Below are 27230 nucleotides of genomic sequence, written 5' to 3' on the forward strand. Positions count from 1 at the left end.
TCGCTGCCCGTGCCCCGGGGCCAGTGGGTCGCTGCCCGTGCCCCGGGGCCAGTGGGTCGCTGCCCGTGCCCCGGGGCCAGTGGGTCGCTGCCCGTGCCCCGGGGCCAGTGGGTCGCTGCCCGTGCCCCGGGGGCAGTGGGTCACTGCCCTTGCCCCGGGGGCAGTGGGTCGCTGCCCGTGCCCCGGGGGCAGTGGGTCACTGCCCTTGCCCCGGGGGCAGGGGGTCGCTACCCGTGCCCCGGGACCAGTGGGTCGCTGCCCATGCCCCGGGGCCAGTGGGTTGCTGCCCGTGCCCTCGCGTCCTGGAGCAGTAGGTCGCGTTCCGGCCCCTTGCTCCCTGGGGCGGAGAGTCAGTTGAATGGCGTGGTGAACACTGATTGTCAGGGAACTATGTTCTTAATGTGAGAGTTCGGTTTTGGGAAACCTGGGGGTGAAACTGTTCTTTGTTTTATTGAAGGTTTCTACATGAGGTGTCTATGTTGTATGATGCATCCCAGATTGCGAGCCTCAGCTACATTCTCTCCACAGTAATTGCTGTCATTGCTGGTGAGTATCTGTGCAGACCAATGAGCATCTGATGTAATAGAACCAGGGGGTTAGTGAGTAATCTTGGAGTATGTTATCAGCATCCAATGATTTGTGCGGAATGTAGAAGTGGGTTAACAGCCCCTGAGGTTAGTGAGGAGTGTGTTCCTTCGCTTCTGGGTCCGTCCCTCTCACTCGGACTGAAACTGAATGGGCGTGCCTGCAATCTAAGTGTCACTTTTGATCCTGCAATGAGATCTTAACCATATATTTGCTCTGTCATTAATAGTGCTTATTTCTACCTTTTATAACATTTTTTGAATTTGTCCCAGTCTCAACTCATCTGTTGCTGAAACCCTTATCCATCACCTCTGCTTTTGATTATTCCAATATCCTCCTGGTTGGTCTCCCATATTCTACCCTTCATAAACTGCTCCCCATCTCCAAACTTGTATCAAGTCTTGTTCATTGATCAGGGGAGGTGGTGGTGTAGTGATATTGTCCCTTGACCAATGATCCAGGATACTGCTCTGGGACCTGGCTTTGAATCCCACCAGAGGGAGAAATTTGAATTCAGTAATCATCTGGAATTAAAAGTCGAATGACTTTTAATTAAATGATCATCATCCAGGATTTTTGTCATCCTTTCTTACAAGTCCAAATGATTTCTGCCTGTATGTTCTGTGTCTATTCTCCTTTGTTATTTCTCATCTCTAACAAAATTGACTCTACATCTTGAGCTTTGGAACTAAGATCACTATTGTACTTAAGTCATCCTTCATTAAAAGAGCAACGCCACCAGCTTTCTGACCTTCTGTAATTTCAAGTACCCTTGAATATTTAGGTCCCAGTCTTGGTCACCTTTCAACCATGCCTGTGTAGCGAACAAAGAAAAGTACAGCACAGGAACAGCCCCTTCAACCCTCCATTAGTGTACAATTAAAAAAAAACCTTCTGCCCTTACTCGGTCCATATCCTTCTATTTCCTCCCTATTCATGTACCCATCCAGATGCTCCTTAAATGTTGCTAATGTGCCTGATTCCACCGCATCCACTGGCAGCACGTTCCATGCACCCACCACTCTCCGTGTGAAAATCGTACCCTGCGAATCTCCCTTAAACTTTCCCCCTTCTTGCCCCCTCTCACCTTGAACCTGTGCCCCCTCTGACTATCCATCCTGTCTATGCCACTCATAATTTTGTAGATCTTTATCAGGTCTCCGCTCAGCCACAGTCTTTCCAGTGAAAAGAATCCTAGTTTATCCAACCTTTTCTCATAGCCATCACCTTCGAGACTATTGTCCAACAGGTTTTAGATTCTTGCTGTTCCCACCTGTCATTTGTAGAAGCTCCATATGCTGATGGGTCCAGGTGTCTCCAGGTGTGCAGCTGGGTAAAAATGTACTTTTCAGCTTTTCCAATAAAGCAGTTTTCTACTTTGCTGGAGAGGATCTTATCCAGCTTTGGTTTGGAGGCGGCCAGCACATTGGGTATATATCAACGAATGATGGGGGAAGAGACAGGCTCTGATGAGGGCAAAGTGGATGGAAGAGCTGAAACGGATCTTGGAGGAGTGAGGTACTGAGGAAGGTGAACTCGACTTTGTCCTTTGTGAGGCTGAACCTCAGCCAGCGGAACATGGTGTTCTGAGCACACCTCACAAAGGCTATAATGAATTGCTTTTTTAGAAGGGGTGGATGATCTTTGTGATTGGTATCTGGGGGGCCCGGCACATCATTTGTATATGTTCTGGTTGTGCTCAAAGCTGGCCGATTTCTGGAGGCCCTTTGGTCAACCCTGTACATTGGGTTGGAGCCTTGCCCATTGGTGGCGATGTTTGGGGTTTTGGTTGTGCCGGAACTCTGGCCGGGGGTAGGGGCTGACGCCCTGGGCTTTGCCTCACTGGTGGCAAGGAAACGGATCTTATGGATTGAAGGTCGACTGCACCGCCAAGCGCCTCGGCGCGGCTGGGTGACTTGATGAAGTTTTTACATCTCAAGAAGGTTACATTTACCATGAGAGGGTCAGTGGAACGGTTTTACTGCAGATGGTGGCCGTTTATATTGTACTTTTAGGAACTGGTCAATGTTGGCTGTTGGGGGTGGGGAGGGGTGGATAGGGTGTGGGGGGGGGGTTGGGTTAATAACTAAGTTTTACTGCTGTAAAGGAAGGCAGGAGATTGGGAGGGGCCTCGTGCTTTTTAATTGTTATTCTGTGTTTTTGTCGGTTTTGTATTTAAAATTATTAAAATATTTCCAAATAAACACCCATTAAGTTCCTCGTCCTACTTTTGTCATTGGTACCAACATGGACCAGCACCTCGATATTTCCCCTTCCACTGCACGGTCCTCTCCATCCAAGCAGATGTCCCGAACCTTGGCACTGGACAGGTAACACAGCATACGGACACACACCCAGTCCCCCAACCCACATGCCCAACACTTGAAGGGCTTCTTGTACCAGCGTGCCATGGTCAGTTTGCTGATCCACCTTGGAGCTTCTATAAATGACAGGTGGGAACAGAAAGAATCTAAAACCTGTTGGACAATTTCGAAGGATGATGCTCCTCCACTCAATTCCCGTTAAGTAGGAATAAATGGGTCTTTTTCCGAGTGGTAGGCGGTGACTAGTGTAGTCCTGCAGTGATTAGTGCTTGGACCCCGGCTATTCACAATATATGAGGGGCAGCACTGTGGCATTGTGGGTAGCACTGCTGCCTCACGGTGCCAGAGACCCGGATTGGATTCCGACCTCGAGTGACTATCTGTGTGTAGTTTGAATACTTTGTTGCGGTTTCCTCCCACAGTGCAAAGATGTGCAAGTTACGGGCAGCACGGTAGCACAAGTGGATAGCACTGTGGCTTCACAGCGCCAGCGTCCTTGGTTCAATTCCCCGCTGGGTCACTGTCTGTGCGGATATTGTACGTTGTCCCCGTGTCTGCGTGGGTTTCCTCCAGGTGCTCCGGTTTCCTCCCACAGTCCAAAGACGTGCAGGTTAGGTGGATTGGCCATGATAAATTGCCCTTGGTGACCAAAAAGTTTAGATGGGGTTATTGGGTTACGGGGATAGGGTGGAAGTGAGGGCTTAAGTGGGTCGGTGCAGACTCGATGGGCCGAATGGCCTCCTTCTGCACTGTATGTTCTATGTTCTTGAGTGGATTGGCCATGATAAATTGCCCCGAGAAGGGGTGACAAGGATAGAGTGTGTGATTGGGCCTGGGTGGGGTGCTCTTTCAGAGGATCCGTGCAGACTCGATGAGCCAAATGGTCTCCTTCTGCACTGTAGGGATTCTATGATACTTGCCTCACTCACTGTCGCACCTGCCTGTCCTTGATCATGGACCAACTGAGAAGACTTGAGCATAAGGGTAACTGCTTCCTGGGACAAAGTGTCCAGTTAACTTGCCCCCTCTATGGTGAGCACCCACAGACTGGCTCCAGCCTGCTGCTATATTCCCCACTCCATTCTCCAAGTGAACTCGCTCTCTGCTGTGCTTTATTATGCCCTGATCTGCTCTTAATGTTTCTCTGCTCTTGCGCTTTTGCTCCTTCAAGATGCTATAACTGGCGGTACAATTTAGTGGGAGGGGTTGGGCGTGGACAGGCGACGGGGAGGGGATTGTGTGCCAACGGGCCAGGGGAAGGGGGTTTGGCACAGACAGACCGGGGGAAGGATGTTCTTTCAGAGGGTTGCAGCAGATTTGATGGGTCGAATAGCCTCCTTCTGCACTGTAGAGATTCTATGATAGTTGCCTCACTTGCTGGAGTTCCTGCCTGTTGCTGATCATGGACCAACTGAGAAGACTTGAGCATAAGAGTAACTGCTTCCTGGGACAAAGTGTCCAGTTAACTTTCCCCCTCTAGGGTGTGCACCCGCAAACTGCCTGCAACCTGTTGCTTTATTCCCCACTCCACTCCAAGTGAGCTCTCATCGGAAGGGTCGGGGAGAAGGAGTTGGGTACGACGGGAGGTGGTTAGGCGTGGATGGGCCGGCGAGGAGGGTTGGGCCCGGGGTGGTTGGATGGAAAGAGTCTTGGGGAGTGAATTGTATTGGCTGCTCCGTTCTGATTGGTTTGTTTTACTCTAGGGGCCACATTCTATTTGGAGTTTAGAGGCACTGATGCTCTTCATATCTGCATGTTCGTCTTTGGGTAAGTTGATGCTGATTCACTGATGTAGGATCCCGGATGAGAACTCAATTATTTGTAATTTCTAAGACTGAGGCAAGATAACACATTTGGAGTATAGTATCACACTTGGAGTATAGTGTTCAATTCTGGTTGCCACACCACCAGAAGGATGTGGCGGCTTTAGAGAGGGTGCAGAAGAGATTTACCAGGATGTTGCCTGGTATGGAGGGCATTAGCTATGAGGAGCGGTTGAATAAACTTGGTTTGTTCTCACTGGAACGGCGGAGGTTGAGGGGCTACAAAATTATGAGGGGCATAGACGGAGTGGATTGTCAGAGGCTTTTTCCCAGGGTAGAGGGGTCAATTACTAGGGGTCATAGGTTTAAGGTGCGAGGGGCAAGGTTTAGAGGAGATGTATGAGGTACGTTTTTTTACACAGAGGGTAGTAGGTGCCTGGAACTCGCTGCCGGAGGAGGTGGTAGAAGCAGGGACGATAGTGACATTTAAGGGGCATCTTGACAAATACATGAATAGGATGGGAACATGTCTGTCCTGCACTCTAATCAACCTTTCCTTAAAAGACTCCTACATTTCAAATGTGGATTTACCCTTAAACAGCTGCTCCCAATCCACATTCCCTAGCTCCTGCCGAATTTTGTTATACTCTGCCTTTCCCCAATTTACCACTCTTCCTTTCGGACCACTCTTGTCCTTGTCCATGAGTATTCTAAAACTTACGGAATTGTGATCGCTATTCCCAAAGTAATCACCGACTGAAACATCAAACACCTGGCCGGGATCATTCCCCAATACCAGGTCCAGTATGGCCCCTTCCCGAGTTGGACTATTTACATACTGCTCTAAAAAACTCTCCTGGATGCTCCTTACAAACTCTGCTCCATCTACACCTCCAGCACTACACGAATCCCATTCATAAGAACATAAGAACTAGGAGCAGGAGTAGGCCATCTGGCCCCTCGAGCCTGCTCCGCCATTCAATTAGATCATGGCTGATCTTTTGTGGACTCAGCTCCACTTTCCGGCCCGAACACCATAACCCTTAATCCCTTTATTCTTCAAAAAACTATCTATCTTTACCTTAAAAACATGTAATGAAGGAGCCTCAACTGCTTCACTGGGCAAGGAATTCCATAGATTCACAACCCTTTGGGTGAAGAAGTTCCTCCTAAACTCAGTCCTAAATCTACTTCCCCTTATTTTGAGGCTATGCCCCCTAGTTCTGCTGTCACCCGCCAGTGGAAACAACCTGCCCGCATCTATCCTATCTATTCCCTTCATAATTTTAAATGTTTCTATAAGATCCCCCCTCATCCTTCTAAATTCCAACGAGTACAGTCCCAGTCTACTCAACCTCTCCTCATAATCCAACCCCTTCAGCTCTGGGATTAACCTAGTGAATCTCCTCTGCACACCCTCCAGTGCCAGTACGTCCTTTCTCAAGTAAGGAGACCAAAACTGAACACAATACTCCAGGTGTGGCCGCACTAACACCTTATACAATTGCAACATAACCTCCCTAGCCTTAAACTCCATCCCTCTAGCAATGAAGGACAAAATTCCATTCGCCTTCTTAATCACCTGTTGCACTTGTAAACCAACCTTCTGTGACTCATGCACTAGCACACCCAAGTCTCTCTGAACAGCGGCATGCTTTAATATTTTATCGTTTAAATAATAATCCCGTTTGCTGTTATTCCTACCAAAATGGATAACCTCACATTTGTTAACATTGTATTCCATCTGCCAGACCCTAGCCCATTCACTTAACCTATCCAAATCCCTCTGCAGACTTCCAGTATCCTCTGCACTTTTCGCTTTACCACTCATCTTAGTGTCATCTGCAAACTTGGACACATTGCCCTTGGTCCCCAACTCCAAATCATCAATGTAAATTGTGAACAATTGTGGGCCCAACACGGATCCCTGAGGGACACCACTAGCTACTGATTGCCAACCAGAGAAACACCCATTTATCCCAACTCTTTGCTTTCTATTAGTTAACCAATCCTCTATCCATGCTACTACTTTACCCTTAATGCCATGCATCTTTATCTTATGCAGCAACCTTTTGTGTGGCACCTTGTCAAAGGCTTTCTGGAAATCCAGATATACCACATCCATCGGCTCCCCGTTATCTACTGCACTGGTAATGTCCTCAAAAAATTCCACTAAATTAGTTAGGCATGACCTGCCTTTAACGAACCCATGCTGCGTCTGCCCAATGGGACAATTTCTATCCAGATGCCTCGCAATTTCTTCCTTGATGATAGATTCCAGCATCTTCCCTATTACCGAAGTTAAACTCACTGGCCTATAATTTCCTGCTTTCTGCATACCTCCTTTTTTAAACAGTGGCGTCACGTTTGCTAATTTCCAATCCACCGGGACCACCCCAGAGTCTAGTGAATTTCGGTAAATTATCACTAGTGCATCTGCAATTTCCCTAGCCATCTCTTTTAGCACTCTGGGATGCATTCCATCAGGGCCAGGAGACTTGTCTACCTTTAGCCCCATTAGCTTGCCCATCACTCCCTCCTTAGTAATAACAATCCTCTCAAGGTCCTCACCTGTCATAGCCTCATTTCTATCAGTCGCTGGCATGTTATTTGTGTCTTCCACTGTGAAGACCGACCCAAAAAACCTGTTCAGTTCCTCAGCCATTTCCTCATTTCCCATTATTAAAACTCCCTTCTCATCCTCTAAAGGACCAATATTTACCTTAGCCACTCTTTTTTGTCTTATATATTTGTAAAAACTTTTACTGTCTGTTTTTATATTCTGAGCAAGTTTACTCTCATACTCTATCTTACTCTTCTTTATAGCTTTTTTAGTAGCTTTCTGTTGTCCCCTAAAGATTTCCCAGTCCTCTAATCTCCCAGCAATCTTTGCCACTTTATATGCTTTTTCCTTCAATTTGATACTCTCCCTTATTTCCTTAGATATCCACGGTCGATTTTCCCTCTTTCTTCCGTCCTTCCTTTTTGTTGGTATAAACCTTTGCTGAGCACTGTGAAAAATCGCTTGGACGGTTCTCCACTGTTCCTCAACTGTTCCACCATAAAGTCTTAGCTCCCAGTCTACCTTAGCTAGTTCTTCTCTCATCCCCTTGTAATCTCCTTTGTTTAAACACATTCAATGTTGGGGAAGTTAAAATCTCCCATCACAACCACCCTATTCCGACATCTTTCTATAATCTGTCTGCATATTTGTACCTCTACTTCATGCTCGCTTTTGGGAGGCCTGTAGTAAAGTCCCAACAATGTTACTGCACCCTTCCTATTTCTTAGCTCCACCCATATTGCCTCAGTGCTCGAATCCTCCATCATGCCCTCCTTAATCACAGCTGTGATATCATCTCTGATGTGTAATGCAACTCCTCCCCCCTTCTACCTCCCTCTCTATTCCTCTTGAAGCATCTATACCCTGGGATATTCAGTTGCCAGTCCTGCCCTTCCCTCAACCAAGTCTCAGTAATACCAATAACATCATATTCCCAGGTACTGATCCAAGCCCAAGTTCATCTGCCTTACCTGCTACACTTCTCGCATTAAAACAAACGCACCTCAGACCACCTTTGCGTTCATCATCTCTTCCCTGTCTACTCTTCCCCTTAGTCACATTGAGTTTATTGTCTCGTACCTTACAGGCTTTAGTTGCTGCTTCTTTACTGACCTCTAACTTCCTAATCTGGTTCCCATCCCCCTGCCACATTAGTTTAAAACCTCCCCAACAGTGTTAGCAAAAGCACCCCCAAGGACATTGGTTCCAGTCCAGCCCAGGTGTAGACCATCCGGTTTGTAATGGTCCCACCGTCCCCAGAACCGGTTCCAATGTCCCAAAAATCTGAACCCCTCCCTCCTGCACCATCTCTCAAGCCACATATTCATTCTGACTATTCTTGAATTTCTACTCTGACTGTCCCGTGGCACTGGTAGCAATCCTGAGATTACTACCTTTTGTGGTCCTACTTTTTAACTTATCTCCTAACTCCCTAAAATCGTGTTTGTGTTGTGCGAACGAAGCTTTGTGATTTATGAGGACCTCTCTAATCATCTGGTCTGCACTCATTGTTTGCAGATTAAACCAATAGTCCTCAAGCAAATCCTTGTTTTAATAATCCCCTACTGTGAGCGTAGTGGGAGCCCTGGCTGTTTTGGCCATTCGCCAGACACATTTGTTTACTGGGTCAAACGAAAGGTTATGGGAGTTCATAAAGTCACTGCCTAAGATGTGATCTGCAGTTTGGGGTAAGTCAACTAAAACAACGGGGTGTTTGGTGCTACTGTTCCCTGTCTGGATGGGTATGGGAGCTGTGATTATATCCTTGTTGCATGTGGCCTGTGAATCCACTCGGGGTGATGGTGTCTGTGGTGGGCCATTTGTCCTGTTGAAACATGAGGGAGGAGATCAAAGTGGTGCGGGATCCTTCTGTGTCCCAAAGAAAATCGACTCTATGTCCTCGGACTGTGCCTGTAACTACTGGGCTGCCTGATTTGTCCAAGCGTTTGTCACAGACCCAAGTTGGGGAGTCCAAACATCGCTAATCTTGGGAGCTAAACACTAAGTAGTCTGAACGGGCGCTAACATTATGCATGGACCTAACATTGTTCCTAGGTGGGGGTTTTGGTTGTTGGTATCGTTGATGGTTCGGGGGGTTTTGTCGGCAATCACGAGCGTAATGTCCTCTGTGGCCACAATTGCAATAACCTCGTGGTGCCTGTGTTCTGGAGTGCTGTCCCTTGTGTCTACCCTCATGTATCCATGCTGGGTCCGTCCTGGATAATTCTAACTGGGTGCATGTTTGCTTCTGTATCGTCCTGATCTGTCTGTCAGTGTAGGATTTGTTCCCATGCTCTAGAAAGTTGTTTAAGTACCCAAACCTCATTGTGTGTGTGGTCTGCGGTGTTGTCGTTTACACAAGCCTTTTGAGCTGCGTCTGTGGCATGCGAGACTAAGGTGCGGGACCATTTAGTGGTGTCCTCATTTACGTGTGCGCGGTTCAATTGTCCATAGACTGCCATGAAATGAATCCGTAAACGGGTGCTCTCCCTTCTTTTGCCTGCAGCGATTTAAACCTTCGACTGGATCTCCTTTGTTATACCCAACGGCATCTAATATGGCTGTTTTCATTTCCCGTAGGGTTCCTCCTGCTCCATTTTGGGGTTCTGGCAAATCTGACCTTAGGGACTGGCTAATAACTATTAGCTTTACTTCCTCCCTCTCATTTAGGACGTACTTAATTTTTTGTTGGCGCACCTCCTCAAAGAAGCTGTGCAGGTCTGCAGTGTGCTGGAATGGACTAGTTTTAGTGCAAGCTTCTCTTAATTGGGTTATGGATCGTGGGGTGGTGTAAACGATATCAGTCTCCTGCTGATCCGGTGACCTGACTTCTGTGGTAACTGGATTCATGGAGGTCGAATTGTGACTGCCTGTGCAGTCGGTGGTGCGGGTGCTTTTCGTTTTGGGGCGTGGGTGCTTCGATTTTGATTTCCCGTGTCCTCTACGTATTTTGGGCACTTTCGTTTAACTCATGCCAATCTGGAGCATCTTCCTCATCTAAATCCTGCCCGAAAGTGGACCTGAAGCCATTCTGTACTGAGAGTAGCAACTGTAACTTTTCTATCTTCTGTCGGCATTTAGCATGGTCAACGGTACTCTGCCTCTCTTCCTTAGTAGAGTTGTGGAGCTCTCTCAAAGCTGCTTTTAAATCTGCACATTTACTAGTTAGCTGGGCGACCTGTTGTTCTGTTTCCTCTCTTACCAGGACTGCACACTGTGTATCTTGTTGGGCTTTATGATACTGGGTCTCGAAGCTACTAAGGTGAACTAGACAAGATTGATGTGCGGCCATGTTTACATCGGCCATTTCCTTGTCCTTAACTGCGAACTGTTCTCGGAGTTGCTCAATTATCTTCTCGCTTCTGCTACTGTTTCCCTCATTCTTTTCTTCCTTCTCAATTAACTGCGTCTTCACAACCTCCTCTGTGCCTCGCAACTGTGCCAAACAGGACACTATTGCCTGACTTTCCCTACATTTTTCTTGTGAACCTCGCTTGGGTTCTCCCACCAAGTCTGTCCTATCTTTCCTGAACCTGATTCATCATTAGTGCAAAAATGCGACCAAAGGGGCCATTCTTTCCCCTTTAAGTATTTCCTTAACTCTTCCTCCCATATGGGGCATTGCTCTGCTCTGTTTGTCGTTGCGACCTCAGGTTCCTGTGGATTCCTCAATCTTTCCATTGCTTTAATAGCCATTACTTCTCTTATCTCTTTCTCTACTTTTAATTTGGGACAGGGGAATAAGGCAACGATTTGAACAGCGGGTATGGCTTAAGCTATTTTCTAGCTCAATCTCTCGATAGTTGTACACAATTCTAACGAGTTTACCTTGCTCTTCCTGTTAGGTACGCATGCAGGTTAGTACACACTTCCGAAATTCGGTTATTTGGTCGATATGGGACTTGCACTTGTGGTTCTTTCTCTTTCTAGCAATTGGATTCAAAGTTTGTGGGTTCTCTCGGAGTGACTTCTAATCGGGTCCCAGCGGAGTCGTCAGTAATGTTGCTCTGTTTTTGATCCCAACAGTTTCGCCAATACTGTTGGTATCTTTATTTATCTTTGTGAACCACAGGTCCTTCCCTTTTATCGATAAAATGACCACACAACCAGTCAGTTAGTTCAAAAGTTGGTTTATTTACATACACAAGAGTTATCTCAACATGCAAACCCAATATCTACTCCGAGTTAAACTACACCTATCAGCTATAATAACCTGTACTTAACTTCAGGGCGACCGGCACTCTGCAAATGGATAAGGCCTTTATCTGGATTTCACTTGGCTGGTTCGAAGAAAGTGGCTCTGTCTCTGCTGGGCTCATCCATCAGGGAGCGATCGTTGGTCTTGAACTTAGCTAGTTGTTCCTGCTGCAATTGGGTTGGCACAGGCCAGATCCAACAGAGATAGAACACATGGCTGTGCTCTCTTTTATCCCTCTGGGATTTCGCGCTCTTTGGGGCGGTCCTTAACCTTGGACCCAATAGTTCGACAGGGCTCTGATCACTCTCTTCGATTTCGGCCAATAAAGGGGTGGGTGCCTTGGTAGCTGGGCGGGTCCTTAGCGGTCATTCACCTTGGCAGTTGTGCTTTCTGAGCAAGGGAGTGGTGCCGATCAGTCTGTGGCTATACTAGTTGCTTGATTGGAGTTCTATTGTCCTGGGAAAATGGGGCATTAAAATGCAAACGAGCGGGGTTTCAGTCAGGTCTGGTTACCTGTGTTTTAGATACAAATAGACTGTGTATCTGTCTGAGTCCTGGGTTGGCCATAATTCCCATGGTCCTTTGCAGGTGGCCTCTTAGATGGCTACAATGGTCCCTGCTTTTAGTTATTGGTGATGAGCAATCAGTACAGGCAATCATCGACTTCACAACGCTCAAGTTCTGATGAATGGTACTCTCAACGTTTAAAAATTGACGTCCCATTTTGACTTTCCAATGCTGGTTTCGACCTTAAGAGGCACACTAGCTCATTCACGTGTTCTTTGCCGTTTTGTGCCACCCATCTATATGACTAGACAGGTCAAATTGTATCTCTTAGGTTGGAAACGGTGTTTTATTCTGTCAATTTTTTTTGCTTAACTGTCATGATTTTAATGCATTTATTCGCTTATGTTGCATTTAATATGCACTCAGACTCGCAAACATTCAAGGTTAAACAGGAAATTGTGAGTGATCTATGGCTTTATTATATCCACCACACTTATCGAGGAACTTGTGCTAAGTCATGCAGACAATAAATTGACAGTATGAGAGTTGAGAGCGTTTAACTCCGTCGGGCGACCCCTGACCGATCTCTGACCTTTATTCAGGAACCAATCCCCTGTTCATATCATTGCTCCGTCAGGCAAATCGGTTCCAACTTACGACTTTTCAATTTGTAATGTGGTTTTCAGGAACCAATTAGATATAAGTCCTGTATTAATCATTCAACCTCTAATCCTTTAATTTTCATTTCATAGCTCCTGCCTGGCTTTCCTAGGCGTATTTTTGATTGCAAAGAGTAAGAAGAAGATGACATTTGAACCTTGCGTCATGATGGATGTAATTCCAGGTTCGTGATGGTGAAAATGGAGCAAGAGAGTGTGTGAGAATGAGGTGGAGGAGGATCGGAGAGAGCTGTGTATATGCAAGGCCAGATCATTAATAGCAATCATAAAAAAGTGCGGTTGTGGGAGAGTGGAGGAGAAACATCTCGATATACTTTCCTCCAGCCTGAAAAACATGTGCTCATTACAATTCCCTGCTTTCTGTCTCTTTACCAATTTAATTTCTGTGCTGCACTGTCCCTTTAATTCAGAGAATCCTGATAACGCAGAAGGAAACCATTTATCCCATTGACTCTACACCGATCTTCCGATAGAACACTCCATTCAGCGCCAGGGTGTTTTAGAGAGCATCAGTTTTCACAAGTATGCTAACAGTGTTTTTGTTGGCGCACCTCCTCAAAGAAGCTGTGCAGGTCTGCAGTGTGCTGGAATGGACTAGTTTTAGTGCAAGCTTCTCTTAATTGGGTTATGGATCGTGGGGTGGTGTAAACGATATCAGTCTCCTGCTGATCCGGTGACCTGACTTCTGTGGTAACTGGATTCATGGAGGTCGAATTGTGACTGCCTGTGCAGTCGGTGGTGCGGGTGTTTTAGAGAGCATCCAACTCTCTCAGCCCCTCCACTGTCAAAATTGGTATGGAATACATTAGCTATGAGGAGAGGTTGGATAAACTTGGTTTGTTATCACTGGAAAGATGGAGGTTGAGGGTCGACTTGATAGAGGTCTACAAAATAGTGACAGAGCACGGACAGAGTGGATAGTCAGAAGCCTTTTCCCAGGGTGGAGGAGTCAATTACTAAGGGACATAGGTTCAAGATGCGAGGGGAAAAGTTTAGAGGAGATGTACGAGGTAAATCTTTTATACAGAGGGTTTAAGTACCCAAACCTCATTGTGTGTGTGGTCTGCGGTGTTGTCGTTTACACAAGCCTTTTGAGCTGCGTCTGTGGCATGCGAGACTAAGGTGCGGGACCATTTAGTGGTGTCCTCATTTACGTGTGTGCGGGTAGTGGGTGCTTGGAACTCGTTGCCGGGGGAGGTGGTGGAAGCAGGTACGACAGTGACGTTTAAGGGGCATCTTGACAAATACATGAATAGGATGGGAATAGAGGGATACGGACCCCGGAAGTGTTAGACGATTTTAGGTTAAGTCTAATGAAGCAACGTTTAATTGGGGCAACATGGTGGCACAGTGGTTAGCACTGTTTCTTGACAGCGCCAGGGTCTCGTGTTCGATTCCCGGCTTGAGTCACTGTCTGTGCGGAGTCTGCACGTTCTCCCCGTGTCTACTTGGATTTTCTCTGGGCGCTCCGGTTTCCTCCCAGAACTCCCAAAAGACGTGCTGTTGGGTAATTTGGACTTTCTGAATTCTCTGTGTACCCAAACAGGCGCAGGAACGTGGCGACTAGGGGATTTTCACAGTAACTTCATTACAGTGTTATTTTAAACCTACTTGTGACAAGAAAGAGTATTATTATAACGATGACCATGAAACTATTGCTGATTGTCGTAAATATCCATCTGGTTCAATAGAATCATAGAATTTACAGAACAGAAAGAGGCCATTCGGCCCATCAAGTCTGCACCAGCCCTTGGAAAGAGCACCCTACCTAAGCCCCCATCTCCACCCTATCGCCACAACCCAGTAACCAGGCCATCCTTTTTGGACACTAAGGGCAATTTATCCAGGCCAATCCACCTAACTTGCACATTTTTGGACTGTAAGAGGAAACCCACGCAGACACGGGGAGAACATGCAGACTCCACACCAACAGTGACCCAAGCTGGGAATTGAACCTTGGACCCTGGATCTTCGAAGCAACTGTGCTAACCACTGTGCTTCTGTGTCGCCCTTAACTTCCCCCACTGAAGGGCCTAGCAAGTCACTCAGTTCAAGGGCATTTAGGGATGCACAACAAATGCTGATCCAGCAATATCCCAAGAATTAAGTTTTAAAAACTGTTCCCAATCCTCCGATCAATTGCCTTTTATTGCTAATTTGTATGCCTCTTCTTTAAATCTAATACTATCTCTAATTTCCCTTGTAAGCCATGGTTTGGCAATACTTCCCTTTCTACTCTTGCTCCAAATCGAAATAAACAACTTTTGGAGTTCACCTATTCGTTCCTTGAATGCCTGCCATTGCCTGTCACTGTCCTTCCTTTCAGTAATGATTCCCAGTCTGTCATAGCCAGCTCATGCCTCATACCATCACAGTTAGCTATCCGGACGCTCGCCTCAGAATCAACTATCCAATCCTATCACATTAAAAAATAAAATAAATAAATAACTTTTATTGTCCCAAGTAGGCTTACATTAACACTGCAATTAAGTTACTGTGAAAATCCCCCAGGCGCCACATTCCGGCCCCTGTCCGGGTACACAGAGAGAATTCAGAATTCTCAGCTGGTACGGGAATTGAACCCGCGCTGCTGACCTTGTACTGTATCACAAACCAGCTGTCTAGCCCACTTCTCTCACAACTAGATTGCCAACTAATCCTTTCTCATTGCACAACACCCCGTCCAAGATGATGGCCTGTTCCCGTGTTGGTTCCTCAACGTATTTGTTCAGAAAACCATCCCGTATACATGCCAGAAATACCTCCTCTATTGTACTGTGAATAATTTGATTCGCCCAATCTGCAGATTAAAGTCACCCATAGTCACGGATGTTCCTTTATCACATGCATCTCTGATCTCGTCTAATGCTATTCCCAACATTCCCACTGCAGTTTGGTGGTCTGTATACCACCCCTATGAATGTTTTTTGCCCCTTGGTATTCCTCAACTCAACCCAGACAAATTCCACATTGTGCGAATATCTTTCCTCAATATTGTACCAACTTCTCCTTTAATCAACAATGCACTCCACCACCTTTTCCTTTCTGTCTGTCCTTCCTAAAATCTGAATAGCCCTCAATGAAACCTTGATATATATCATATATCATATCTCATATATATCATATCCCTTTACATCTACCTGCTCAACTAATTCATCGATTTTATTTTAAATGCACCGAGCGTTGAGGTGCAAAGCCTTAAGGCTGGTCATTTTAATGTTCCTTGTCCCGTCCCTACCATTTTTTGCTGTGTCCTTATCTGACTCTGGCCTTTGATTTCTGTGTCTTTCACTTTTCTTATTTTCTTTGCTGTCTTTTCCTCTTGTTCTTGATTCTGCTTGGAAGCCTGAATTGAACCACCAACACACACATTCCGAACCACTCTTGCATGAAAAGGGTTTTCTTTAGGCGTGATCCTGCCATGCGAGATCCCCACCGCTATTCAATGACACTTAATCACCTATTTGGGCCCTGGGGTGTTTTTCACCGGTTTAGCTGAAACTTAGAATTTTTTTCTGAGCACTAGGGAGCTGAACTCCGGGATCGGGCCGCCATTTGGAAAGGGTGGCCCGAAGTGAGCTTGTGGGTCCCCCACACCCCCACCCATGGGTAATGTCACCTTTCACGCACATAGGCACTAACCTCCCCCAGGTGAGGACACCCCACTTTGGGGTCCAGGGGGTCCCCCTTCCTTCTAGGATCTCCACCCATCACCCCTCCAACCTTCCAGATTTTAGAATTTAGAACAGTACAGCACAGAACAGGCCCTTCGGCCCTCGATGTTGTGCCGAGCAATGATCACCCTACTTAAACCCACGTAACCCGTATACCCGTAACCCAACAATCCCCCCATTAACCTTACACTACGGGCAATTTAGCATGGCCAATCCACCTAACCCGCACATCTTTGGACTGTGGGAGGAAACCGGAGCACCCGGAGGAAACCCACGCACACACAGGGAGGACGTGCAGACTCCACACAGACATTGACCCTTCCTACCTGCCCCTTCCTACCTGCACTCCCCCACCCTTCAAACCTTTTCCACCCTCATTGCATGGGCATGGCCCCCCTCTCCCCCTGACCCTTGGCAGTGCCACCCTGGCACTTGGTCACCCTTACACTGGATAGTACACCTGCCAATTTGGTTGTGTCATCCGGGCACCTTGGCAGTGCCAGAGTGGCAGTGCCAAGGTTCCAGCTGGGCAGTGCCAAGGTGCCCATGTTCCATAGGGCCACCCTGCACTTATCCTGACCACCCAGGGGTCTTTGATGACCTGGAAGACTCCCGCCCGCCCCAAGACCGTTCCGCCTGGTCCACGTTTGTGTGGACCAGCACTGATTGGCACCCATGCAATCTCTCTCGCCCGGGGAATCGACGGGGGCCGGTGGATCCTGGGCAGGTAGGTCATAAGTAGTTTACGACCTACTTCCGGGATCAGCATTTGGTCATGCCCATTTGGGACGAAGTTGTGACTTTGCCGTCTCGTGAAACGCAGAAAAAAATTGCGTCCTTTGTGTCACAATTGCTTCTTTTGCCAATCATCTTAAATCTGTGTCCTCTCGTTCTCGATCCTTCCAACAATGCGAACAATTTCTCCCTGTCTACTCTGTCTACACTCCTCGTGATTTTAAACCAACTTCTCCAAACTAGCCACATAATTGAAGTTCCTAGTGAATCTTTCCGCACTCTCTTGAATTCCTTCATATCCTTCCTAAAGTGTGGAAGCTGGATGCAATACTGCAGCTGAGGCTAAAACAGTGTTTTATACAAGTTTGGCATAACTTGATTGTTTTTGTACTCTGTACCTTCTGATAAGGCCCACAATGCTTTAGGCTTTATTAACCACTCTTTCAACCTGTTGTGCCACTTCAATCGTTTGAAGTGTTGAGTCTGGAAGGCTCTAAAGTGCTTGATTGAAAAATGCGCTGCTATTCCTCAAGTTTACTTTGAGCTTCATTGGAGCAATTTAGAATCCAGAGATAGAAAGATTAGAGATTTAAAATAACCAGGAAGCCCAAGGATATGGGCAGTGATGTTCAGCAGAATGACACCCAATCTGCATTTACTGCCCACAGTACAGAGGCAACTGCACAGAAAGCAACAAATCAAATTGCAAAAAGTACAGGTGAACACTGTTTAACCCCTTGCGGAGTATTTCAGATTCTAGACGATTAGAAAGGGAAAAAAAAGCTCCGAAGTGGAGTCACGTGGACTTGAAAGGTTAACTAATGTTTTTCATTTCCAACATTTTCCAGCATTTTCTGTTTTATTTAATAAAAAGACCAGATGTTGGGGATGATTGAATGTGGGGACACATTGAGGGATCACTCCCTTCAGAACTGGCAAAGAATAATCCTTTGCATGTGGAAAATGAGGACAAGGGAAACTCTCATGGTTCTGGGAGGGAAGAGAAAGAATGAAGACCAACCTTTATAGAGCAGGATGGCCATGATTGAGGGGCCTGTCAGACAACGGGGAGAGGAATCATTAGTTGAGGAATAAGAAAGATATATTGAAAGCAATGATGTCAAACGTAGGATCATTGGAACTTCCGGAGCACCCGGAGGAATCCCACACAGACACGATGAGAACAGGTAATCCACACAGACAGTAACCCGAGGTCAGAATTAACGCTGTTCCGCCTTGCCACACCCTTTTTAACGGTACTTTATCTGTTCCGCCATCTCCTTTCCATTTGACAGTTTATGGTATAACATCTCTTTTGCCCCTGAATGCGAATTATAAATAGATTCTTGTGTTTAAACCCTCAAGGGATAATCTTTTTCTAGTGCTGTAACATTATCTTTGATCAATACTAGGGCAGCACAGTGGTGCAGTGGATTAGCCCTGCTGCCTCACGGCGCCGAGATACCAGGTTCGATCCCGGCTCTGGGTCACTGTCCGTGTGGAGTTTGCCCATTCTCCCCGTGTTTGCGTGGGTTTCGCCCCCACAACCCAAAAGATGTGCAGGCTAGGTGAATTGGCCACGCTAAATTCCCCTTAATTGGAAAAAAAGAATTGGATACTCTAAATTTATATTTAAAAATCTTTGATCAATACTGAGATCCACACCATTGCTTGCTCCACTCTTTTCTTTTACTGTGCCAGAATACATTGTGGTGTATTAAGTTCCTATTACTGCCGCTGTTTGAGCGAGGTTTCCACTATTGCCACTGTATCATAATGAAATGTGGCAACTTGTATGCACCAACCTATTTACCATGTACTCTAAAGCAACAATACTTAACACTTCTTACCCTCTCTGATCTCTCCTATTAGTCCGGATGCTCTTACCACTATCGTGTGACCGTGGACCCATCAGGTCTTTTCCTGAATGTCAATTTTGAATGTCTGTATTTCTGCTCTTCTACAATTTAGTGCAAGTTGTTTCTCTTCCAACATTTCATTCTGGTTCTCTGTCCCTTGCGGAATTAGTTTAACCCCCTTCAGCCCCAGAGTACTAATTGATCATCCTGTGAGGACATTGGTTCCAGTTCTGTTGATCCTGTGAGGACATTGGTTCCAGTTCTGTTGATCCTGTGAGGATATTGGTTCCAGTTCTGTTGGTCCTGTGAGGACATTGGTTCCAGTTCTGTTGAAGTGCAACCCAGGATGGTTTAGCTCACTCGGCTAAATCGCTGGCTTTTTAAAACAGGCCAGCAGCACGGTTCGATTCCCGTACCAGCCTCCCCGGACAGGCGCTGGAATATGGCGACTAGGGGCTTTTCACAGTAACTTCATTGAAGCCTACTCGTGACAATAAGTGATTTTCATTTCATGAGTCCCAACTGCTATAATTCAGAGATGATGAACTTTTGAGTTCCTGCTCTTTAACTAGAGCTTTTGCTTCTCACGTGGACCAGGAACTCTAGCTGTTCCCCTGTCCTCCTTGAAATGTCCTGCAGCCTCTGTGATGTCCTTGGCCTTGGCATGAGGGAGGCAACATATCCTCTGGGATTCTCAAACATTATTCCTCCCTCTAACTGTTGAATTTTCTTATGACTCCTGCATTTCTCCTTTTCATCCATTGACCCTTCAGTATTGCATGTGTGCTGTAGACTACACTCCCCAAGACCTTGTCACCCTCTCTGGTATTCAGTGCTGAAACTGCTTTGAGATTGCTACATGCCCTGGGGATTTCTGTACTATTTGTCTCTCTTCTACCCTGCCAAATGGCCACTTACCCGCTATTCTCCTGGACTCTGTAGCTGTCGAGTGACCACCTCCTGACACCTGTGCTTCAAGAAATTCTCACCTCCCATAAGGTTGCAGAGATTCCAGAAACCCTGAGCTTGAGTGGGAGCTGCTGGGAGAGCTTCCTGCAGGCAAGGTTACCCAGCCCTTATCAAATGTCTGGAGTGCTCACTTCTCCCAAACAGGTTTCACTCCCATAATTTTAATCAAGCTTACAATTCATTTACTTAAAGTTACTTACATTAGCTTTGTTGTTTTATCAGTTGTTCCGTAATATTACACTGCAGAACTGATCCATGTCAGGGTTTACACTCAGGATCACAGATTAATACAGTGCAGAAGAGGCACTTTGGCCGATTTGAGTCTGCGCCGATGCATGAAAAACACTTGACCTGCCTAATCCCGTTTGCCAGCACTTGGTCCATAGCCTTGAATGTTTTGACGTGCCAAGTGCTCATCCATGTACTTTTTAAACGATATGAACTAACCCACCTCTACCACCCTCCCAGGCAGTGCATTCCAGACTATCACCATCCTCTGGGTAAAAAAAAAAAATGTTTTCCTCAGATTCCCTCCTAAACCTCCTGCCCCTCACCTTGAACATGTGTCCCCTTGTATCTGACCCTTCAACTAAGGGGAACAGCGGCTCTCTATCCATCTTGTCCATGCCCCTCATAATCCTGTACACCTCAATCAGGTTGCCCCTCGGTCTTCTCTACTCCAGCGAAAACATCCCAAGCCGATCCAATCTCCCTTTTTAAATGTTTCATCCCAGGCAACATCCTGGTGAATCACCTCTGCACCCCCTCCAGTGGAGTAACATCCTTCCAAAATGTAGCGACCAGAATTGCACACAGTACTCCACATGAACACCCTCCTCCACATGAACACCCTCCCACCCTTCTTAGCTCACCCCATCAACATATCTTCATTCTTTCTTCCTTGTTTTAATCCAGTTTATTTTCAAATACACATTTGTTCTTCACCTCACCCACTCCTGTGGGAGTGAGTTCCACATTCCCACCATTCTCGGGTGCAGAGCTTTCTCCTGAATTCTCAGTTGGATTTATTAATTATCATTTTATCCTCTCATTCTGGGCTCCCCAGAAGTGAAAACATCTCTTGAAGACCCCTTTATATAATTTTGATTTTAATTGTCAAGTTGCCTCTTGGCCTTTTCCTTTCTCTGTCCAGCATTCCACCCAGTTCTGTCTTTCCCTCTATCCTTTTATACTCCTTAGTGACACCAATGTTTAAAAAAGGAGGTAGGCAGAGAGCGGGTAATTATAGGCCAGTGAACTTAATTTCAGTAGAAGGGAAGATGCTGGAATCTATCGTCAAGGAAGAAATAGCGAGGCATCTGGATGGAAATTGTCCCATTGGGCAGACACAGCATGGGTTCATAAAGGGCAGGTCGTGCCTAACTAATTTAGTTGAATTTTTTGAGGACATTACCAGAGCGGTGGATAACGGGGAGCCAATGGATGTGGTATATCTGGATTTCCAGAAAGCCTTTGACAAGGTGCCACACAAAAGGTTGCTGCATAAGATAAAGATGCATGGCATTAAGGGTAAAGTAGTAGCATGGATAGAGGATTGGTTAATTAATAGAAAGCAAAGAGTGGGGATTAATGGGTGTTTCTCTAATTGGCAATCAGTAGCTAGTGGTGTCCCTCCGGGATCAGTGTTGGGCCCACAATTGTTCACAATTTACATAGATGATTTGGAGTTGGGGACCAAGGGCAATGTGTCCAAGTTTGCAGACGACACTAAGATGAGTGATAAAGCAAAAAGTGCAGAGGATACCGGAAGTCTACAGAGGGATTTGGATAGGTTAAGTGAATGGGCTAGGGTCTGGCAGATGGAATACAATGTTGACAAATGTGAGGTTATCCATTTTGGTAGGAATAACAGCAAACTAAATTATTATTTAAACGATTAAGAAGGCAAACGGGATTATTATTTAAATGATAAAATATTAAAACATGCTGCTGTGCAGAGAGACCTGGGTGTGCTCGTGCACGAGTCGCAAAAAGTTGGTTTACAGGTGCAACAGGTGATTAAGAAGGCAAATGGAATTTTGTCCTTCATTGCTAGAGGGATGGAGTTTAAGACTAGGGAGGTTGTCCTGCAATTGTATAAGGTTTTAGTGAGGCCACACCTGGAGTATTGTGTTCAGTTTTGGTCTCCTTACCTGAGAAAGGACGTACTGGCACTGGAGGGTGTGCAGAGAAGATTCAATAGGTTAATCCCAGAGTTGAAGGGGTTGGATTACGAGGAGAGGTTCAGTAGACTGGGACTGTACTCGTTGGAATTTAGAAGGATGAGGGGGGATCTTATAGAAACATATAAAATTATGAAGGGAATAGATAGGATAGATGCGGGCAGGTTGTTTACACTGGCGGGTGAAAGCAGAACTAGGGGGCATAGCCTCGAAATAAGGGGAAGTAGATTTAGGACTGAGATTAGGAGGAACTTCTTCACCCAAAGGTTTGTGAATCTATGGAATTCCTTGCCCAGTGAAGCAGTTGAGGCTCCTTCATTACATGTTTTTGAGATAAAGATAGTTTTTTGAAGAATAAAGGGATTAAGGGTTATGGTGTTCGGGCCGGAAAGTGGAGCTGAGTCCACAAAAGATCAGTCATGATCTCATTGAATGGCGGGGCAGGCTCGAGGGGCCATATGACCTACTCCTGCTCCTAGTTCTTATGTTTTTATGTTCTTAGGTCTCTCAGTCTTGTCCGCCTTCCCCTCAGCCCAATCTCTGAATACGATGCAAAGAAGAAAATGCTGGAAAACTCAGGTAGACCTGCAGAATCTGTGGCGAGAGAAATAGAGTTAACGTTTCACATCTGTATTACTTCAGAGCCAAAGAGAGGGAGAAATATGATTAATTATTACTGTACAAGAGGGGGTGGAGGAGCAGAGTACAAGATCAGTGACCGGTGGGACCCAGTTGAGATTGCAATGAAGATGTGTAGGGCACAAGAAGTGTTTACGACAGTGTGAAGCGCTAAAGAATAGGTGTCCTGCCTGGGATTGTCTGCTGTCTGTTTACTCTTACCCTGGGTTTCTACACCTCATTGAGCCCTGGTGGTGATCTAAGGCCTGTCTTTTTTTCAGGACTCAGGAGTATATTTGATAAGAACCTGATGCAGCCAGAGCTGAGCAGCTCCTTGTCCTACGGCACCCTGGAGAATACCACTGATGTTCAGCAGGAATCTAACACACCTCAACCAGACATCGTGTCCAAGCTGCACTGAACTCTGATCTAGACCAGAGAATGTGAAGCTCCCCGCCTGGGACAGCCCTGGTTTCTAGGCTCCGCTGGAGCTGCTCTTGGACATTTAAGCTGCTGCACCACCACAGGATATGAGTGAATTCGCACCATACCTCAAACTTCTGTTCTGCTGCAGCTGGACCTGTTGGGGTAACAGAATAAAATGAATGTGAAATACATGTACAATAATGTAGACAGATCACATGAAGGAGATGATATCTCATTCTCAAGGTGTCGGGTTACCCAATGTCCTCTTGGTCCTCATTCACTCACAAGCATTATTGTCACGCTCTTGATTTTGACCAGACCCCTGCATGCAGTGCAATTATTTATTGAAAATGCAAAGCTTCAGTTCATTTAATGATTATATGTGAAAGAATGGAGTACCAACTTGGTGGGGGTTACTGGAGGAATGGGTGTGGGGTTCCTGTTTTTAATTTTATGCATTGCTGAATGAAGAAGACTGGTGTGAAATGTTTGCAGTTTGGGGATGCAAATCAATCAAAGGACATAGCAAGTAATTCCATTTGAGGCTAGAAACAGATTCAGGATGGAAAGGTGAGATGGCGGGGCAGAGAAAAGATTGGGGGACATATACAAAAATAGAAACCAGGAGTAAGCCATTATGCCCTTCGAGCCTGCTTCGTCATTTAATATGGTCATGGCTGATCCTCAATCTCAATGCTAAATTCCTGCTTTCTCCCCATACCGCTTGATGCCAATAAAATCTTTTTAAAAATCCATCTCTTTCTTGAATGCATCTAGTGACTTGTCCTCTACAGACTTAAGAATTCCACAGGTTCAGCACCCTCTGAGTGAAGAAATCTTTCCTCATCTCAGTCCTAAATGGCCTACCCCACATCCCAAAACTGTGTCCCTTGTTTAGAATCCCTACAGTGAATAAGGAGGCCATTCAGCCCATGGAGTTAACACCGACTGTCCGAAAGAGCACCCCTACCTAGGCCCACTTCCCCGCCCTATCCTTGTAACCCCACCTAACCTGCATATATTTGACACTAAGGGGCAATTTAGCACTGCCAATCCAGCGAAACTTTTTTAAAAATGTGTTCTTGGGATGTGGGCTTCGCTCGCTGAGCTACCATTTGTTGCCCATCCCGAATTGCCCTTGACCTGTGTGGCTTGCTAGGCCATTTCAGTGGGGGGGGGCAGTTAAGAGTCTATTGCGTCACTGTGTGGGTCTGGAGTCACATGTAGGCAGAATGAGGTAGGTCGGCAGTGAACCAATGGGTTTCTACGACAATAGGCAATGGTTTCATGGTTATCATTAGACTTTTAATTCCAGATGTTTATTGAATTCAAATTGCACCATCTGCCTTGGTGGGATTCGAACCTGGGACCCCAGAGCATTATCTTGGGTCTCTGGATTACTAGTCCAGTGATAGTACCATTACACCATCATCTTCCCAACTGCACATCCTTTGACTGTGGGAGGAAACTGGAGCACTCGACACTAGGAGAACATGCAAACTCCACAGTCACCTAAGGTTCAGGATGTGGGGTCGGCCATTTAGGACTGAGAAGAGGAAAGATTTCTTCACTCAGAGGGTGCTGAACCTGTGGAATTCTTGAGGCTGCGGTGGACAAGTCACTGGATGTATTCACTAGATGTATAGAATCTAACCTGAATCCTTGGTGCAGTGAGGCAGTAGTGCTAACCACGGTTCTAGATTTCCCTAACCATGGAAAACATCCTCCCTGCATCTAATCTATCCAGCCCTTAGAATTTTATATGTTTCAATCAGATATTCTCTCATCCTTCTAAATTCCAGTGAATACATAGAACATAGAATTTACAGTGCAGGCCATTGGGCCCATCGAGCCTGCAGCAGCGCTTGGGAAGAGCACCCCACTTAAGCCCCACACCTTCACCCTATCTCTGTAACCCAGTAACCCCACCTAACCTTTTTGGGCAATATATCATGGCCAATCCACCTAACCTGCACATCTTTGGGCTGTGGGAGGAAACAGGAGCACTCTGAGGAAACCCACGCAGACACGGAGAGAACGTGCAGACTCCACACAGACAGTAATCAAGCCGAAAAACGAACCTGGGACACTGGTGCTGTGAAGCAACTGTGCTACCGTGCTGCCCATGCTGGGGAGCCAATCTCTCCGCATAGGACAGTCCCACCAACCCCAGTATCAGCACAGTGAACCTCTGCTGCACTTCCTCCATGGCAAGTATATTCTTTCTTATGTAGGGAGACCAAAACTGAACGCAGCCCTCTAGGTGTGGTCTCACCAAGGGCCTGTATAACTGTACTAATGTACTTCTAAACTCACATCCTCTTATAATGAATGCCAACATACAATTTACCTTCCTAATTACGTGCTGCACCTGCCTGTCCATTTTAATTCACTTGTGCACAAGGACATCCAGATCCCTTTGTACATCCACACTTCCCAATATATTACATTTACTGTATTGCATCTGCCATGTGTTTGCCGATTCATTCAACTTGTCTAAATACCTTGAAGCCTCCTCGAATCCTCCTCACGATTCCACCCAGTTTTATGTTGTCAGCAAACTTGGAAATGTTACATTAGGTTCCCTCATCAGATCATTTATTTATTTATCAACAGATGGGATCCAAGCACTGATTCCTGTGGTATCCCATTAGTCAGTGCCTGCCACTCGCTAAAAGATCCATTTCTTCCCAACCTCTGTTTCCTGTCTGTCAACCAATTTTTGATCCATTTCAGTCATTATCCCCTATCCCATGTGCTTTAATTTTGCCCACTAATCTCTTATGATGGACCTTCTGAAAGTCCAACTACACCATATCCATTGGTTTCTCCCTGATCTATTCTACTATTTTTCTTCCCCCACCGCTACACCAATGGGAATGGCCAGGCCGCGACTTCATGTCGATTTTGCAGGCCCGTTTACGGGTTCAATGTTTTGTGTAATAGTAGACGACCATTCCAAATGGCTGGATGGCCACAAAATGAACTCTGCAAATTCAACAACTGCCATTGAAAAACTTCACACCTCGTTTGCAAAACATGGTATCTCGGAGGTGTTAGTTTCAGATAATGTATCGGTTTTCACCAGTCAGGACTTCACAAAATTCAGGAAGTCAAACGGCATTCGGCACATAAGGACAGCACCATACTCCCCGGCATCAAATGGGTTGATGGAGAGAGCTGTCGAGACCCTAAAAGTCGGGTTGAAAAAACAGTCCGCAGCATCAGGTAGACACCAAACTGTCGCGCTGGCTATTTGACTACAGGACAGCCCCACACGCCACAATGGGAATAGCACCGGCAGTGCTGTTCTTAGGCAGACGACTCTGAACCAGGTTGAGTCTACTATTCCCAAATTTAGGCAAAAGAGTAGAGCAACACCAAGAGGCCCAATGCAGGGGCCACACCGAGAAAGGCAGTTCCACAGGGGAGAAAAGGTATGGGTCAGAAATTATACCAATGGTCCCACATGGATCGCAGGAACAGTAAAGGCCAGGACAGGACCCGTGTTGTATGAGATACATGTGGGAAAACAGGCGGCGGAATGTGGCGACTTGGGGCTTTTCACCGTAACTTCATTGAAGCCTACTTGTGACAATAGGTGATTATTATATTATGTAATAAAAAAAACCTGGACCAGGTGTGGGCCTCACATTAGTTTTCTCCCCCAGAGCTGACTCAGACCAGTATACCGAGGACCGTGGAGAGTCCTCCCCCACAAAGTATCCACGCCCCTCCGACACCACTGGTGAGGACCTCGGACATGGACGCAATGGATGATGCTGCGGCTGTCCCCCTGCCGCCGGAGGAAATGGGCAAACTGCCCCTCAGACACTCACATCGGAAAAGACGGGCGCCTAGCCATTACCCCCCCCCCCCCCTTATACTGGAGGCCGAAGTGGAGGATCTGGACCTGACGCAGAAACGACACCGGACACCCGTGAGTCACGAGGACCACGGGGGCTCCTCGGACCTTTAGGGGGCGGCTGTAATGACTTAGGCCAGGCCTTTGAGATGTGGCTCAATGTTCCCCTTTCTCTGTACATAACAGGGAGTGTCAGATCCTCTGCACTCCTGGTGTAGACAGCAAGCTGAATGCACCTGGTTGTGCAGTTGCTGGTTTTGTAAGTAAAAGGAATGCTGGTG

General features: G+C 46.4%; 1 protein-coding gene across 2 annotated transcripts in view; it reads left to right on the forward strand.

Annotated features, from left to right (window-relative positions):
- The window catches only part of nipal3 (NIPA like domain containing 3), a 106237-nt gene extending 82398 nt beyond the window's left edge, over positions 1 to 23839 (forward strand). For both annotated transcript variants that reach the window (XM_038802225.1, XM_038802235.1), the window contains 4 exons: positions 458 to 546; positions 4613 to 4676; positions 12693 to 12784; positions 22940 to 23839. In XM_038802225.1, coding sequence (XP_038658153.1) covers positions 458 to 546; positions 4613 to 4676; positions 12693 to 12784; positions 22940 to 23079 — 385 coding nt within the window. In that variant the 3' untranslated portion in view covers positions 23080 to 23839. The remainder of the gene's footprint in view (positions 1 to 457; positions 547 to 4612; positions 4677 to 12692; positions 12785 to 22939) is intronic.
- The last annotated feature ends 3391 nt before the right edge of the window (positions 23840 to 27230 follow it).

Source organism: Scyliorhinus canicula, chromosome 1 (assembly GCF_902713615.1).
Source record: "Scyliorhinus canicula chromosome 1, sScyCan1.1, whole genome shotgun sequence".
Classification (NCBI taxonomy): domain Eukaryota; kingdom Metazoa; phylum Chordata; class Chondrichthyes; order Carcharhiniformes; family Scyliorhinidae; genus Scyliorhinus; species Scyliorhinus canicula.